The sequence below is a fragment of the Myotis davidii genome, unplaced genomic scaffold (assembly GCF_000327345.1).
Source record: "Myotis davidii unplaced genomic scaffold, ASM32734v1 scaffold889, whole genome shotgun sequence".
In the NCBI taxonomy this organism is placed as follows: domain Eukaryota; kingdom Metazoa; phylum Chordata; class Mammalia; order Chiroptera; family Vespertilionidae; genus Myotis; species Myotis davidii.
In genome coordinates, this window is record NW_006299519.1 from 375,844 (window position 1) to 390,245 (window position 14,402).

Sequence of the window (14,402 nt, forward strand, 5' to 3'; positions counted from 1 at the left end):
GAGGAAGGGAAGAGATAGAGAGCCAGAAACATCGATGAGAGAGAAACATCAATCAGCTGCCTCCTGCACATTCCCCACCGGGGATGCGCCCGCAACCAAGGCACATGCCCCTGACCAGAATCGAACCCGGGACCCTTCAGTCCGCAGGCCGACGCTCTATCCACCGAGCCAAACTGGTTTCGGCAAAAGGTTTGCTTATTTTGATTTTTCAATCAAGTTGCATGCTTTAATTGCTTTAATAAATTGGCTTTTCACAACAGAGTCAAGGTCTCTGGTATAAATTCATTTATATGAGAAGACAAGGATCAATGTTGGGTACAGCCCTCTCCATTGACTCTGGGCTGTCCTGTCTGGTAACACCTCTCTGCTGTTGGTGAGCGGTGCCTCTAACAGGAGGACTTAATAAATGTAAATAAGATAGATAAGTCAGAAATAGAAAGACAAGAAAGGAAATTAATCCAAGAACACGTTCTTTGAAAATACAACAAAAAATAGCAAGACTTCTGGCAAGTCTAATGGAAAATGAGAAAAAAATTAATGTATTCACTACCAAATATATAGGGAACATAGCAACACATATTTTATGGGAAATATTCTATAAAGCTCATGAGAATACTGGAAAATCTGAATGAATTCAATGATTTTCTTAGAAATTATAAGGAGTCTAAATATATTTTAAAAGAAGTATAAGCCCAGCCAGGTGTAGCTCAGCTTTTGAGCATCGACCTTGGAACCAAGAGGTCATGGGTTCCATTCCCAGTCAGGGCACATGCCCGGGTTGCGGGCTCGATCCCCAGTGGGGGGCTTGCAGCAGGCAGCCAATCAATGATTCTCTCTCATCATTGATGCTCCTATCTCCCTTCCTCTCTGAAATCAATACAAGTATATTTAAAAAAAGAAATTCTGAAATGACTAAAAGTGAGAAAAAATGGAAAATTTTCAGAGAACTGCTTGCCCCAAATATGCAAGGTCCAGATCATTTACTGGTAAAGTTTTTATTTCTTATGCTTTTAAAATATTTCTCTAATAGAAAATACTGGAACTATTTTATCCAATTTTCAAGATGGTAATGTAATGATTTTTAAAAATCATCAAGAATTAGCACATGAAAAGGAACCCATGTGCTATTCTTCTTATAAAATTAGATCTAAAAATCCAAGAGAAAACAATAGCAAAATAAGTAGCATGTTAAACAGCTTCAAAATGAGTACTTCTAAGGGTTGGATAAATGTAAAGAAATTCATTCGTTTAATGCACCAAATGATTAAAAACCCAATGATCATACTAATACATACTGAAGAGGCAGCTGAAAAAAATTCAACATCAACTACTGATAGAAAGAACTTTTAGTAAACTAGGAATAAAACATACTTTTATCTCAAGACACATCATATTGACAGTGACTCACCAGATCCTGTGGAAGATCAGCATTCTCATTAGAGTAAGGAAGGCAACAAGGCTCCATACTATTCTCACCATTATGATGTACCTGTTCTGATAGGGCCACTACAAGGAGACAAAACAACAACAGCATAAACAGTGAGGTATTACTGTTCAAAAGTAGGAGATACCTTGAAAATGATGTGTAAATGACATGAAATACAGGATTGCTTACCAGGAAAATGCAAGAGGATAATCATATCAAATTGAAAGGGAAAATTAATAACTGACAGAGAATGTCTGTACACACACACACACACACACACACACTGGTGCAAAAAAAATTGAGGACAAACAAACACTTTGACAGAAAAGGACAAAGCATTAAATAAGCAATTTACAAACAAAATACAAATGACCATTTAACATATAAAATGTTCAGCTTTACATGAAACAAAAAATTGCAAATCAAAGCAGTATTTATACACTGCTGTACCATTTTATTTGCCAAAAGAGCTTTAAGGACACGGGTAAATGAACTTACACATAGTGCAAAAAAATATGTACACAGACATAAAACCTTTGAAAAGAATTTTACATTTTTGCATATCATTTGATGCAGGACAATGAAAAATAAATACACACATAGTGCAAGAGAGATATGTACACAGACATAACAGTTCTGAAAAGAATCTTACATTTTTTGTATATAATTTGCCTCCAAAACTTAAATTTTAAGAATTTATACCAAAGGTGTTATTACAAGTGAGCAAAAAATTGTTAGCATCCAGAATATTTTATATAGCATTTTTATTATAGTAGAATGGAAAATAAATTAGAATTAAAAGCAAATGATTCATTACCATATTATAGAGGAATAGTTAATGATGTAGAAATATATCCAAAATACACTAAGTTCAAGCAAGAAGGGGACAAAGCTTCATAATAGTATAACCTCAAGTTTGTTAATGAGCCTAATAGAAACAATACAAGTTTAAGGTGTACACTAAGTTGATTTGATACATTTATATATTGCAATATGCTTATCACCATCGTGTTAGCTAACACCTTTACCACATAACATAATTATAATTTCTTGTGGTAAGAACAATTAAGATGTAGTCTCTTAGCAACCTTGAAATTTATAGGACAGTATTTTTGTCCATACTGTGCTATGCCTTAGATCTCCTAGACTTATTTATTAGTTTCAGGTTTCTACTCTGGAACACGGCTCCAATTCCTAGTTTTGTTTTTAAAAAGAAATCTATTTGTATTCACACACACACAAACACACGCACACACACAGACAGACACACACACACACACACACACACACAGGAAGACCCAAGGCTAAGAAAGATATGTTCCAAATATTTGGACATTAACAATGATCATTGATGCTGGTGGAATTACAAGTGATTTCTACTTTTGTCTTTTGTCTTCTCTGTTATTTCATATAAAGAACTTAAATTGCTTTTTTTTACCTTTAAAAAATGATGCAACAAACATTGGGAAGTCATAATTCAATAGGGAAGAGATTTTCTTCTCATTTCAAATGGATGGCTTAGACTACGATTCAGCATTTTCCTGTCTTCAATCGTAGTCACATAGATGATTAAGCAAAAGAAAAAGAGGTATTTGATACCTTTATGATATTTCAGGCTAAAGGAAAGCTGAATTGGATTTCTGTCTCTAACCTGACTTGTTTTTTGATGCCAGTTATCAGCTTGTTGCAATCTCTATCTATTGACTTTTCTTTCCCATGATGACTTTATCTTATCTAACATTTGCCAAGATAACTTGATCTAGTCTGACCTTGTTTGCAAGGGTTAGTTATGTGAGCTTTTCCTTCTAGGAAATTTTCATTTTAGTTAAATGAAAATTCACTTAATAGTGACACTTCTAGAATGCCTGGGCTAACTTTCGGCTGCCTCTCCCACTAGTGCAACTTCTCCCGACTTTGAGCCCTTGCAACCAAAGTGGAGGAAAGGCAAACAAGTTCCCTCAGGTGGAGTTAGCAAACAAATGGGTCAGATGATAACATACCACCCTAATTAGGAGGGGGAAATGGTGTGACTCTCAAAGTGTTGAAGAAGTGTCATTGTTTGCATTTTCTCATTGTTGCTTTAACAATCCAAACTTTCTATTGAACATCCGGGTCACCCAACCTCATTTTCCCACTCATGGTTTTCAAGCCACAAGGTCGAGTTTGGGGAGCAAATGCATGAAGAGGCAGCATGGGAGAGAGGACAGCCCTGACATGGACCCTCTGTGGGGCTTCTACTGGCCTCTACAGAGTGCCCCCCAGGGAAGGAGTCTTGTCCATTCTTTATCTTACTCAGAGCATCTCTGAGGTTTTGCTGTAGTTTCAGCTTTTACACCGTGATGACCTGAGATGCAGTGTGGTTCAGTGTGGTGGAGAGAGGGTTCAAGTGACACCTATGCACTCCTCCCATTGCCACCAATGCCTTGAACACGAGCCTTGATTTCCTCACTGTAAGGTAATTAGAACAACTGCACCAGTGAGGTGCTCTTTGGTGGATTAAAGAAAGAACCCAGCAGACCTAGTTTGTGGTGGGCAGCTCTTAATGACTGCTCTATGGCATCACTGACCAATGTGCTCACCAGCCACATGTGGCTACTTAATTTAATCAAGAATTCCTTTCACAGCAGCACCAGTCCCATTTCAAGTGCTCAACAGTCGCCCATGTCTACTGGCTACCACTTTGTGTGGTGCAGCTAAGAGCATTTCCATCATCACAGGGTGTTCCATTGGACAGCACTGCTCTATGTCATCAGCTGTGATTTTGCACAGCTGCCACACCTTCGGGCTGACCAAAATCATTCCCTTTGATTTGGAAGCTGGGCCAGGATGTTTACCTGCAGAAGTGTGAGGCAGGTAAGGCCCTTTTTGCAAGGCCTTTGTCTCCAGAGATAGAAAGGAGTGATATTAGCTTTCCAAATTAAGATAGCTTATCTGTCAGCCAGATAGATACTTTAGTCCTGAAAAGATGGGAAGTTCATACCTGGAAAAAACCTCCAGAGAGGACTCAATTCTTTCCATCCTGCACTTAACCAGACAACAAAGGGAGTCCTGTGTCGGGGGGTCGGGGGGGAATTCTGACTTTGAGTCAGCAGAGGAAACATTCTTTCAAGCTAGAGTTTGCAAGGCACAACTAACCTGTTTTCCAAACAGGTTTTTGTAAATAACTGACAGGAGATGGGGTTGTTTTATCAAAGTATTAACCTAAGTGATGGGGATTAATCATTAAACCTTCTAGCTGGTGGTTTGCTTGTTTCTCTGCTATTCTAATCCAGGTCACAGAATGGCTAAAGCAGCTTTAAGTGGAGGGTGGATTATTTTTCCCTTGGTTTGTCTTGTGTTTTCCTCTCCGAAAGAATGTTGTGGCTGCTCTTTTTTCTGGTAACTGCTATTCATGCTGAACTCTGTCAACCAGGTATGTAGCCCTGAAACTTAAAAATAGATGAATAATTTTTAATGTTTGGTAAGTCTTTGATTGAAAGACCTCTTTATTTTTCAAAATCTATAGACATGTTGTGGCTTGAAAGTTGAGCTGTTTTATGAGTTTGAAAGACAATTTTAAACTACCTAAGGTGATTACAGTTAAACTTCAGGAATTTGGGGAGCAGTTTGTTTGCAGTTCTGTGTTCTGTTGATTTCATTTGCATTAGATATTAGGATTTGTTAGGCTCAGTTTGGGCAGATTTTATCATACACTGCTCTTTTTTCTTTCTGGCAGATGCAGAAAATGCTTTTAAAGTGAGACTTAGTATCAGAACAGCTCTGGGAGATAAAGCAGTAAGTGGAGAACCTGCGTGTTCATTTTAAATTTTGTTTGCTAATAACATTGTGCTTTCTCTAATAATGAGCCTTTTTACCTGGTTATTTTAAAGTTGCATAGATTGCTTCTAAAGACCTCAAATCCAGTTCTTCTTAAAAATGAAAATATTATAGTAGAATAGAAGTTGTTAATAAAATGATTTTGCCTAAAATACTTTATCTACAGTTTATGCTAGAAAATATGTGAAGGTTTGTATTATACAAAACAATTTGGCACTGTTGAACATTTCAACCCAGCATAGTGCAGCAAAGGGGCCTGAATCTGGCAGTTAGGTCTTGGTTGGGTTCTGTGCTTCACTATTGTGGTCATTTGAATTTTGTTAGCCTCAGTTTTGTAGACATTGAAAAGAGGTCATATTTCATCCGCTTAAGAGTTTTCATAGCACAAATTTTCACATTCTAAGATGAAGTTTCTTAATTCTTCCTAAGTATCAAAATAATAACATGAAATGTATAGTTATAAAATTGAAATTTAATACTCATGGTGCTCATGTAGTTATTGGAACAGTAAAGAGTATCGAATTAATAAGATGGTATTTTGTAACTTTAGTTTCAGTTTTCCAGTATGGTCTTTGAAAATTTCCTCCAATAGAAGGTGATATTAAGATGCTTAGACTATAAACAGTAGAGAACCGCTAAAGAAACTTAGAGGTATTCTGTTTAGAGGCTATGTTTTATTTTATTCACTCAATGAGTAATCATTATTGAGAACCTAGTTTACTTTCTAGTTGGGCCCCTTCTAGAGCAATTTGCTCACATCAGCTCATTTAGCTGTCACAATAACACTTTGAGGGATGTAGTACAGGTATTCCTATTCTCACCAAATGGATGAGCGGTGCAAAGAAAGTGACCTGCTCAAGATCTCAAGTCAGCAGGTGGTAAAGGTAAGATGGAACCCAGACAAGTCTGGCTGCAGGATTCATTCTCTCTCCTAGTGCTATATACTGTTTATCCCAGGATCCTGGGTTCTAGGGATGCAGAGCAGCTAAAACCAGGCTTGTCCCTATCCTTATGGAATTATAGTAGTCAGAGAATTGGTTGGCCATTGAATAGTCAGTGAACCAAATGCAAATGTGCATTCTGGACTAATATTACAGGAAGGAGAAGTACAAGTGGGTTTTGGCCTCAGTACCTGGCATTTGCTGTGAGGTCTGAAGCATGAGTAGAAGTGAACTAAGGGATAACAGAAAAAAGGGCAGAGGAAACAGCATGTGCAAAGGATTCTCTACGAAGGAACTTGGTGACAGTGAGGGGTAGAAGGAAGATTGAGTTTTCTGGAACTGGAGCAGTGAGGAGGAGCATGACACATGATGAGCTTAGAGAGAAAGGAGGGGTCAGGCCAAAGAATATGTGGACTGTGTTAGGGAGTTTTGATATTACCTTTAATGTCATGATAGAATTTGTGTTTGGAAGACAGTTTAACAACAGTGTGGAAGACAGATTGGAGGGTGCTAGAGTAGAAAGGTGGCATCAATTAGGAGGTGATTGGCATAGCGTAGGTGAGAGGTGATGTTCATTTGTCACACACACACACACACACACACACTGAAAGAAGCGTGTGTGTGTTTGTGTGTGTGTGTAGAGAGTAGTGAAGGGATTCGAGAGCCACTGGGATGGTATGACAAGGGTGAGTCAAGGATGGAGCTTTTGTTTCTAATTATGCAACTGGATGGGTGATGTCCTATTTATGAGTTAGGCAACCAGGTAAAGACAATAACAGACTTTAATTTTGAACTTGTTGTGTTTGAGCTATTCTTGATAAATAGGCAAGGACAGAGCTGGCTTGAGATATACATTCCTGAGTCATTTGTTCTAAGATGATAATGGAAAGCTGGAGTAAATGACAGTGCCCGGGGGGAAAGTACAGAGGTCCAAGAGGAGAGAGAGCTTTGAGTTTCTCTAAAACTTGAAGTCCTTGTAGAAGACAGTGAATCTGCAAAGGGGGCAAGAGGAAAACTAGTAAACTCTTGTATCACATTTGGGAAGAGAGTGCTTCAAGATGAAGGGAGTTTTCAAGAGCAGCAAATGCTGTTGAGAGGCCAAGCAAGATGAGAATGAAGAATGCTCATTGTGTTAAACAATGTGGAGATAACTGATAACTTTAGAGAGAGCTGTGCTTTTAGAATTTCAGAATTGGAAGGCAGATAATGAGGGAGTTTAAGAAGAAGTGGTCATGGTCATTGAACATATAATGAGAAAAGTATGGACAACTCCTTCAAATATTTTGGCTGTGAAGGACTAGAGAGAGACATAAGTAGGTGGAAAAAGGAAGACTGAGTAAAGTGATTTGGTTTTGCTCTTGTTTTATGGAAAAGACTTGAGTGTGGTTGAAAGTCAAATGACAGGCTCAAGTAGCATTGAACAACAGGAGGGGGGAAACTGATATTGTTTAGAGCAGCCGGGCAAACTACGGCCCAAGGGCAGATCCTGCCCGTTTGAAATGAATAAAACTAAAAAAAAAAAAAGACCGTACCCTTTTATGTAATGATGTTTACTTTGAATTTATATTAGTTCACACAAACACTCCATCCATGCTTTAGTTTCTGCCCTCCGGTCCAGTTTAAGAACCCATTGTGGCCCTCGAGTCAAAAAGTGCCCACCTGGGGGTTAGAGCCTGAGAAGGGCAGAAGGGAAGTGTTCTTAATAGAAGTGGGTGGAATAGCCATGGACAGGAGGAGAAAAACCACATCTGTCCCTTCAGGGAAGGGTATAAATAGAATGTGTGTCTATGGAGGAAGCATTGTATTTGGTGACAGGAGGTTGGGGGAGTTTAAATTGATGACTTGAGATGTATCTATAAATTATGAAGCAAGAGCATCTAGTGAGATGTGAGGGATAGCACTGAGATTTGTGGGGACTGAAGAGGGCTTGGAATAGTTATTGTGAACCATGAGAGAAAGAAAACTGATGGGGAAACCTAAGACAATTTGGGAGTAGGTCACCATGAATTTAGAGTAACCAAGAAACCCCGTTTTGTGATTTTCTCCAGTAATACTTGATTAGTCACTATAATATGAGTAGGCTACATTAGTTTCCTAGTGCTGCTGTAACAAAGATTGGGTCACTTAAACATGGCAGCTTATTTTCTTTCAGTTCTGGAGGCTAGAAATCCAAGACAAGGTGTCATCAGGGTTGGTTCCTTCTGAGTTCCATGAGGGATGGAGTCATTCCAGGCCTCTCTTGGCTTGTAGGTGGTTGTCTTCTTCCTATATCTTCACATGTCTTCTTTCAGTGTGTGTGTGTGTGTGTGTGTGTGTGTGTGTGTGTGTGTGTGTGTGTATCCAAATTTACTCTTCTTGTAAGTACACCAGTCATATTGGATTAGGGCCCACTTTATTGATCTAATTTTAACCTAATCACCTTCGTAAAGACACAATCTCTAACTATGATTACATTCTGAGGTACTGGGATAGGACATAAAAATTAATGTTTCTTTGGGAGTGGCAGCCCAATTCAGCCCGTAACATGTACATACACTCAGGTTTCAAGCTAAGAAAATTTGCACTGATGTTTATAAAGGAAGGAAGCTGAGAGGGGGAATCAGTTTCTGTGGGGAAGAAGAAAGGGAGGAAGGGAACTGACTGTATTTGTCCATTATGAGATGTCCAAATGTCATATTTATTGGCTATTAATACTGCAGATCTGAAGAAGATAATGCAATGGAAAACATACCACACTTGGAATGATAGAATGTACAAGAAACTCTATCCTGAACATTATGGTGATATGATCTATCATGGTTTCCAGTTTTTAGTATATAAGAAAGATGATGGGGTGGAATACTGTGACCACAATTAGGATCCAGTGTACCATTTTTGTTGTTAATCCTCACCTGAGGCTATTTTTCCCGTTGCTTTTCAGAGAGAGTGGAAGGGAGAGAGAGAAGGAGCGAGAGAAACGTAGATGTGATGTGAAAGAGACACATTGATTGGTTGTCTCCCACAAACGCCCTGATTGGGGGCGGGGAGTGAATCCCCAACTCAGCATGTGCCCTTGACTGGGAATTGAATCCAGTCTAACCACTTAGCAACACATGTCAGGGCAATCCAGTGCACTAATTTTTACCTCATGCCTCTTTGCTTTTTATTTCTGTTTTACTTCTCTTCAGTATGCCTGGGATACAAATGAAGAATATCTCTTCAAAGCAATGGTGGCTTTCTCCATGAGGAAAGTTCCCAACAGAGAAAAAACAGAGTAAGTAAACAGTGAAAACTCTTAATTGATAACTTGCAGTATTATTTGAGATAGTGTAATAATTTAAAACTTGATTATGAAAAAACATTAATCTCATTTTAAAGGAACCACATTTTTGTTTAACTTTTACAAAAGCTTTCTGCATTTCTGTTATATGCAAATTTCTCTTGCTAATGAATAAATAGATAGTATAGATAAGAACTCGACTCTCATTGTATTAGTCAGCTCGGCTCCTGTAACAAAATACCACAGACTGGGTGGCTTAAACAACAGAAATTTATTTCTCATGGTTTTGGAGGTTGGAAAGTCCAAATTTAAGGTGCTGCCAAGGTAGATTTCATTCTGAGGGCTCTTCTTTTGGCTTGCAGGTGCCCCCAGCTAATTGTGTGCTCATGTGACCTCTTTAATAAAGGCGAAGTGGAAGGGTAAAGAGTGAGCTCTCTGGTATCTCTTATGAGGACACTAATCCTATATTATTAGGGCTCCACCTATGACCTAATTTAGCCATAATGACCTCCTATAGGCCCTTATCTCCAAACTAGAGGCCCGGTGCATGAAAATCCATGCACACAGGGAATCCCTCAGTCCACCCTGCACCCTCACACAGTCTGGGACACTTGGGGGTTGCCCACCTGCTGGCTTCAGCCTGCTCCCTAAGAACAGATGATCTAAAAGAAATAATCATATCCTTAGGTAAGGATTTTTTTAAAAAGGTAATGGTCGCATGAAAATTCACTGCTAACAGGGCTGAGGGGACTGGGGGACTCTGACGGCAGCTGCGCCGCACACCTGCTGTGCCCCCCCCCCCGCCCCCCCGGGGGGCTGGGGGGACTGGGCACTGCCATCTTGTGGCTGTGGCCGTTGCCATCTTGTGAGGGTGTGATCGTCAATTAGCATATTACCTATTTATTACATAGGCTACAGTTATATTTGGGGTTTGGGCTTCAAGATATGAATTTGGAGGGAGGGGACCAAATAAATCCATAGTATTCATTTTGAAAATAAATATGTATAGGTTTGCTGGTATCTATCATAGTACCTTGTTTATTTTCTTAAAGGCTTTAGGACAATTTTTAATAGTTTTACATTTTTATCTATTCATCCAGAGGAATTTTCTCTAGTTATGATGTTTCCTCCTATCTCTATCTGTGATTAAGGTAACACTCCTGGTTTCTCTCCTCTATCCCTCATTCTTTCTCTTGAGAGGTAAAAATGAATGATCTGATTGGTGAGCTGCAAGGAGAAATTGGGCTTGGGTTCTCTTCTTTTTCAGAGCCTTCCTGCATTTAGGCCGCAGCCATTTGCTGCTCCCTACAGTAAGTACAGAATCTGACCCTGCATGGGCAGGCACACACCTGGAGTGCTCTGTGTGCTGGTTACAGCTGAGCACTGTTTAGATTGGTAGGTGCAGGTCATAAGATGTTGAATATCTTGTATAATACTCCAGTGTGTGGTGATACTGCCTCAGGTCAGTTCTACATGGGACACTGTAGAGGAATTAATTTCATTTAAGGATTTTTTTTTAAATTAGGAAGGAAATTTATCTGCTGATTAAAGTCACATCCTCCAACCCAGCCTTTTATTTTGGTCTCCTATCTGATGCATTCTTTTGTCTTAACTTTATAATGCACCAGAAGCTGATAAAGAGGATTGCTATTTATTAGTCTCCCTCAAACCCACACAATATATGATGAATGGGCTATAAATACAAGAAATAAAGTAGGAGTGGAATTTGGGGGGAGTGAATTAAACATATGATCCATATATTTGTGTGTACACACACACACACACACACACACACACACACACACACATATATATACATAAAGTCTATAGTAAAACAAAATTATGCTCTGAGTGAACTCTACTATTTTATAGATGTTTAGAAAATATATATTTGCCTTTATTTGATGCCTTGAACCTCCAGTACTCTTTTCACAATTATTTATAATTTTTTTAAACAAAAATTAGATAATAGCATCACAAAAAAATTCAAAAGAAAAAAAGCTACTAGTCATCTCACATTACTCATCCCTTAACTAATCTCTTTTTATTTTCTAGTCCTTCTTATTTAGCAGGTTTTATATGTTGCTGTGCTCATTTTACTATTATATCCTCTAAGTGCCTAAATTTCATCTTGTAAATTACTATGTTAAATGAGATGTTTCCATTCTTAGGAAAAGTTCATTTAAACATTTCAGATTAATTTTGAGGAATTCACTTTAAAAACTTTTTTTTTTCAGAACTCTGGGCATTGTCGGAGTCTGGGAATATCTGACCTGGATTAATTGCAAAAATATGTTTTCTTTGGAATTGGGTGCAGAAGATATATAAAGGTTTTTGTTGCCAGAATCAGTTGAAAAAAAAATAAAAAATGCAAAGCTAGATCAGGGTCAGCAAACTTTTTTCTGTAAAGGCTCAGGCTGTGAGTCCCAGCAATACTGTTGTTGGGGCTGAGTGACAAGTCTGCCGAATGAATTAGGATGTGTTTAAAATGCAATTCAAAGTGCGGGCCGAATTCTACATGCCCTGCCATAAAGGAGGCTTCATCTTTACACAAATGCTTCCCCTGTGGGAAAGGGCACCACAGAATGCTAGGTGGGCTTAAAGATAACTTTGCACAGAGGTGACCATATCCCATGTGGTGGGTGCATGGAAGACACACTCGGCAGCTGGCTCAGGTTTGAAGTCTTTTGCCTTGCCTGGCCGGTGTGGCTCAGTGGTTGATCGTTGACCCATGAACCTGAAGATCATGGTTTGACTCTGGTTAGGGCACATGCCCAGGTTTCTGGCTCAATCCTCAGTAGGGGGCGTGCAGGAGGCAGCCTATCAATGATTCTCTCTCATCATTGATGTTTCTTTCTATCTCTCCTCCCTTCCTCTCTCTCTAAAAGAAATAAAAACATATTTTAAATAAATAAATAAATAAATAAAGTATATTGCCTTTCAGAGGTCTTTTGGTGCCAGTGTGAAACAGAGTGAATTCTGGAAATATCCCTTTCTGGGATGGCTTCAGGGATTCAAATCTTGCACATTTGCTGTCTATTGTTTTGCCCACCCCATTATTGCTTATTCTATGAATATTACAGAAAACTTGAAGATACTGAGATGCACTGAATTGAAAATGTAAAGTGTAACTCACTAAACATAGTCAAGAAATAAACAGAATAATCAATACTCTCATTTTCATCCCACTTTTTGCCTGGTCCTTACTAGAGTATCTCTTATACCAGCTTAATCACCTCCAATGACAGCGAGCTCAGTGTCTCCTGAGGATGTCCTGGCGTACTGGGAAACCCACAGTTGGCATATTCTTGGTCCAGTGTAACACTGACTGACTGTGAAAGAGAATGTCCTTTCTAAAGGGAGGCCTGGCTGCATGCACACAGGAGGTGCTGGAGAGCTGAACCTGTCCAGTCCCCATCAGCCCAAGCAGGCAGTGGGAGAGAAGGCTGGGGATTCGGAGAGAGGCTGTGGCATTTCCACTCTTTTCCCCACAGCACTCGGGCGGGACTGAGTTCCAATGTGTCTACACCTGCAGCCAGGTTGGGTACTGACAGCTGGGCCCATGCTGAGTTGGGGCCCATGCCACACCAGTGACCGTGTGTTCTGAGTGATCTCCTTGCTTGATTCCCTCCAGTCAGGGGGAGAGTTGCTCAGAGAGAGTACAGTTGTCTGGTTGTATGTGAGGGGAGAGACTTTGTAATAGCCAGAAGTGACGGGAAAGCTACCCAGTTGCTCCAAATGCCTTCAAGAAGCAAGAGCTGATAGAGCACCAAAATCAATGGTGAGGGGAACATGGACCTCTTTTTTTTTATTGTGGTCTACTGAGGCCGGCCTGTTGAACTGCATTGCTGTGGTTGGATCCAGATAATTAAATTAAGAATAGAAAGTAGTATGTGATAGGCATTGATATTTAAATGATGGGTAAAACCAGGTTTCATACAGCTTAGGCCCCCACACCCAAGAAACTGGCTCTACCAGATATTATAGGAGGATGGACTAAATATGATTTTTTTGGAATCATTACTAACAAATGTTTTTTTTAAAATCCTTATTGTTGAAAGTATTACATATGCCCCCTTTTTTCTCCCACTGACCCCTTGTAGTCCACCCCTATCCTAGTGCTTATAGCACTTTTTTACAATCCTTGATATCAAGTGGTTTTCTTTTTTTTGGATTTTCTTAATAGTAGAATAGGAGATGTATAGAAAAATTTAAATGATAGAAAGTTCTGATTTCGTTATGGCAGGTTACTTGAAGTTTTGTTGGGACTTTGATTGAAGATGACAACCAGGTGTTTTCAAGATTTTACAATAAGATTTAGGCCAGATTTACTAAAATAGCTTCACAGGAACTTTGAAATATTGAAAATAATTTCTATGGAAAATAGAATCTAAATGTAAAATTTTACTCAAATATTGGCTTTTAAGATAATCTATTATTTTTTGCAAGAGAGGTAGAAGTCTAACTCAGGCATGACATTTTCTTTCTGAGTTAATGGTGTAGGGCACAAATGGCTTTCCTCCTGTGCCTATTCAAGGAAAAGTCTTGTGATCTAAACAAGGAACAACGTGCTGTTGTATCCATGGTAAGGGGATTAACAGCCTTGTGCTTGTAAGACAGCATCCCAGCTCCTATTTAGTCCTTTTGATTTCCAGAAACAAGAGCCTGATTCTTAGACCCCTTGGATGCACTTGGCCCTGTCTGGCGCCATTGATGAGAAATGGCAATGGAGCCAATTCTTGGAGAATCACCTTCAGTCCAGGGCTCCCCACACTTGAGGAAAGGCAGTGACTTTTTTGTTTGTTTAATGCCTTAGACTTACTATTCTCCCTGGAAGTGCCATGCAGGAGGTATACTTAGTATTCGGTTGAAGAAGACCCTATGCAGTTAAAAGTATTGCCCTCTTTTTGGTAATATCAGTCTTGGGTAAATTATGGAAATAGTGCTTCCTAAGACACCA

General features: G+C 39.2%; 2 protein-coding genes across 2 annotated transcripts in view; one reads left to right on the top strand and one right to left on the bottom strand.

Annotated features, from left to right (window-relative positions):
- The window catches only part of CA5B (carbonic anhydrase VB, mitochondrial), a 45,479-nt gene extending 43,977 nt beyond the window's left edge, over positions 1 to 1,502 (bottom strand). Inside the window, exon 1 of the mRNA XM_006775227.2 lies at positions 1,409 to 1,502. Within this exon, the coding sequence (XP_006775290.1) occupies positions 1,409 to 1,465 (57 nt within the window). The 5' untranslated portion in view covers positions 1,466 to 1,502. The remainder of the gene's footprint in view (positions 1 to 1,408) is intronic.
- Positions 1,503 to 4,698: 3,196 nt separating this feature from the next.
- The window catches only part of TMEM27 (transmembrane protein 27), a 28,351-nt gene continuing 18,647 nt past the window's right edge, over positions 4,699 to 14,402 (top strand). The window contains exons 1-3 of the mRNA XM_006775211.2: positions 4,699 to 4,838; positions 5,142 to 5,200; positions 9,351 to 9,436. Of these exons, the coding sequence (XP_006775274.1) occupies positions 4,781 to 4,838; positions 5,142 to 5,200; positions 9,351 to 9,436 (203 nt within the window). The 5' untranslated portion in view covers positions 4,699 to 4,780. The remainder of the gene's footprint in view (positions 4,839 to 5,141; positions 5,201 to 9,350; positions 9,437 to 14,402) is intronic.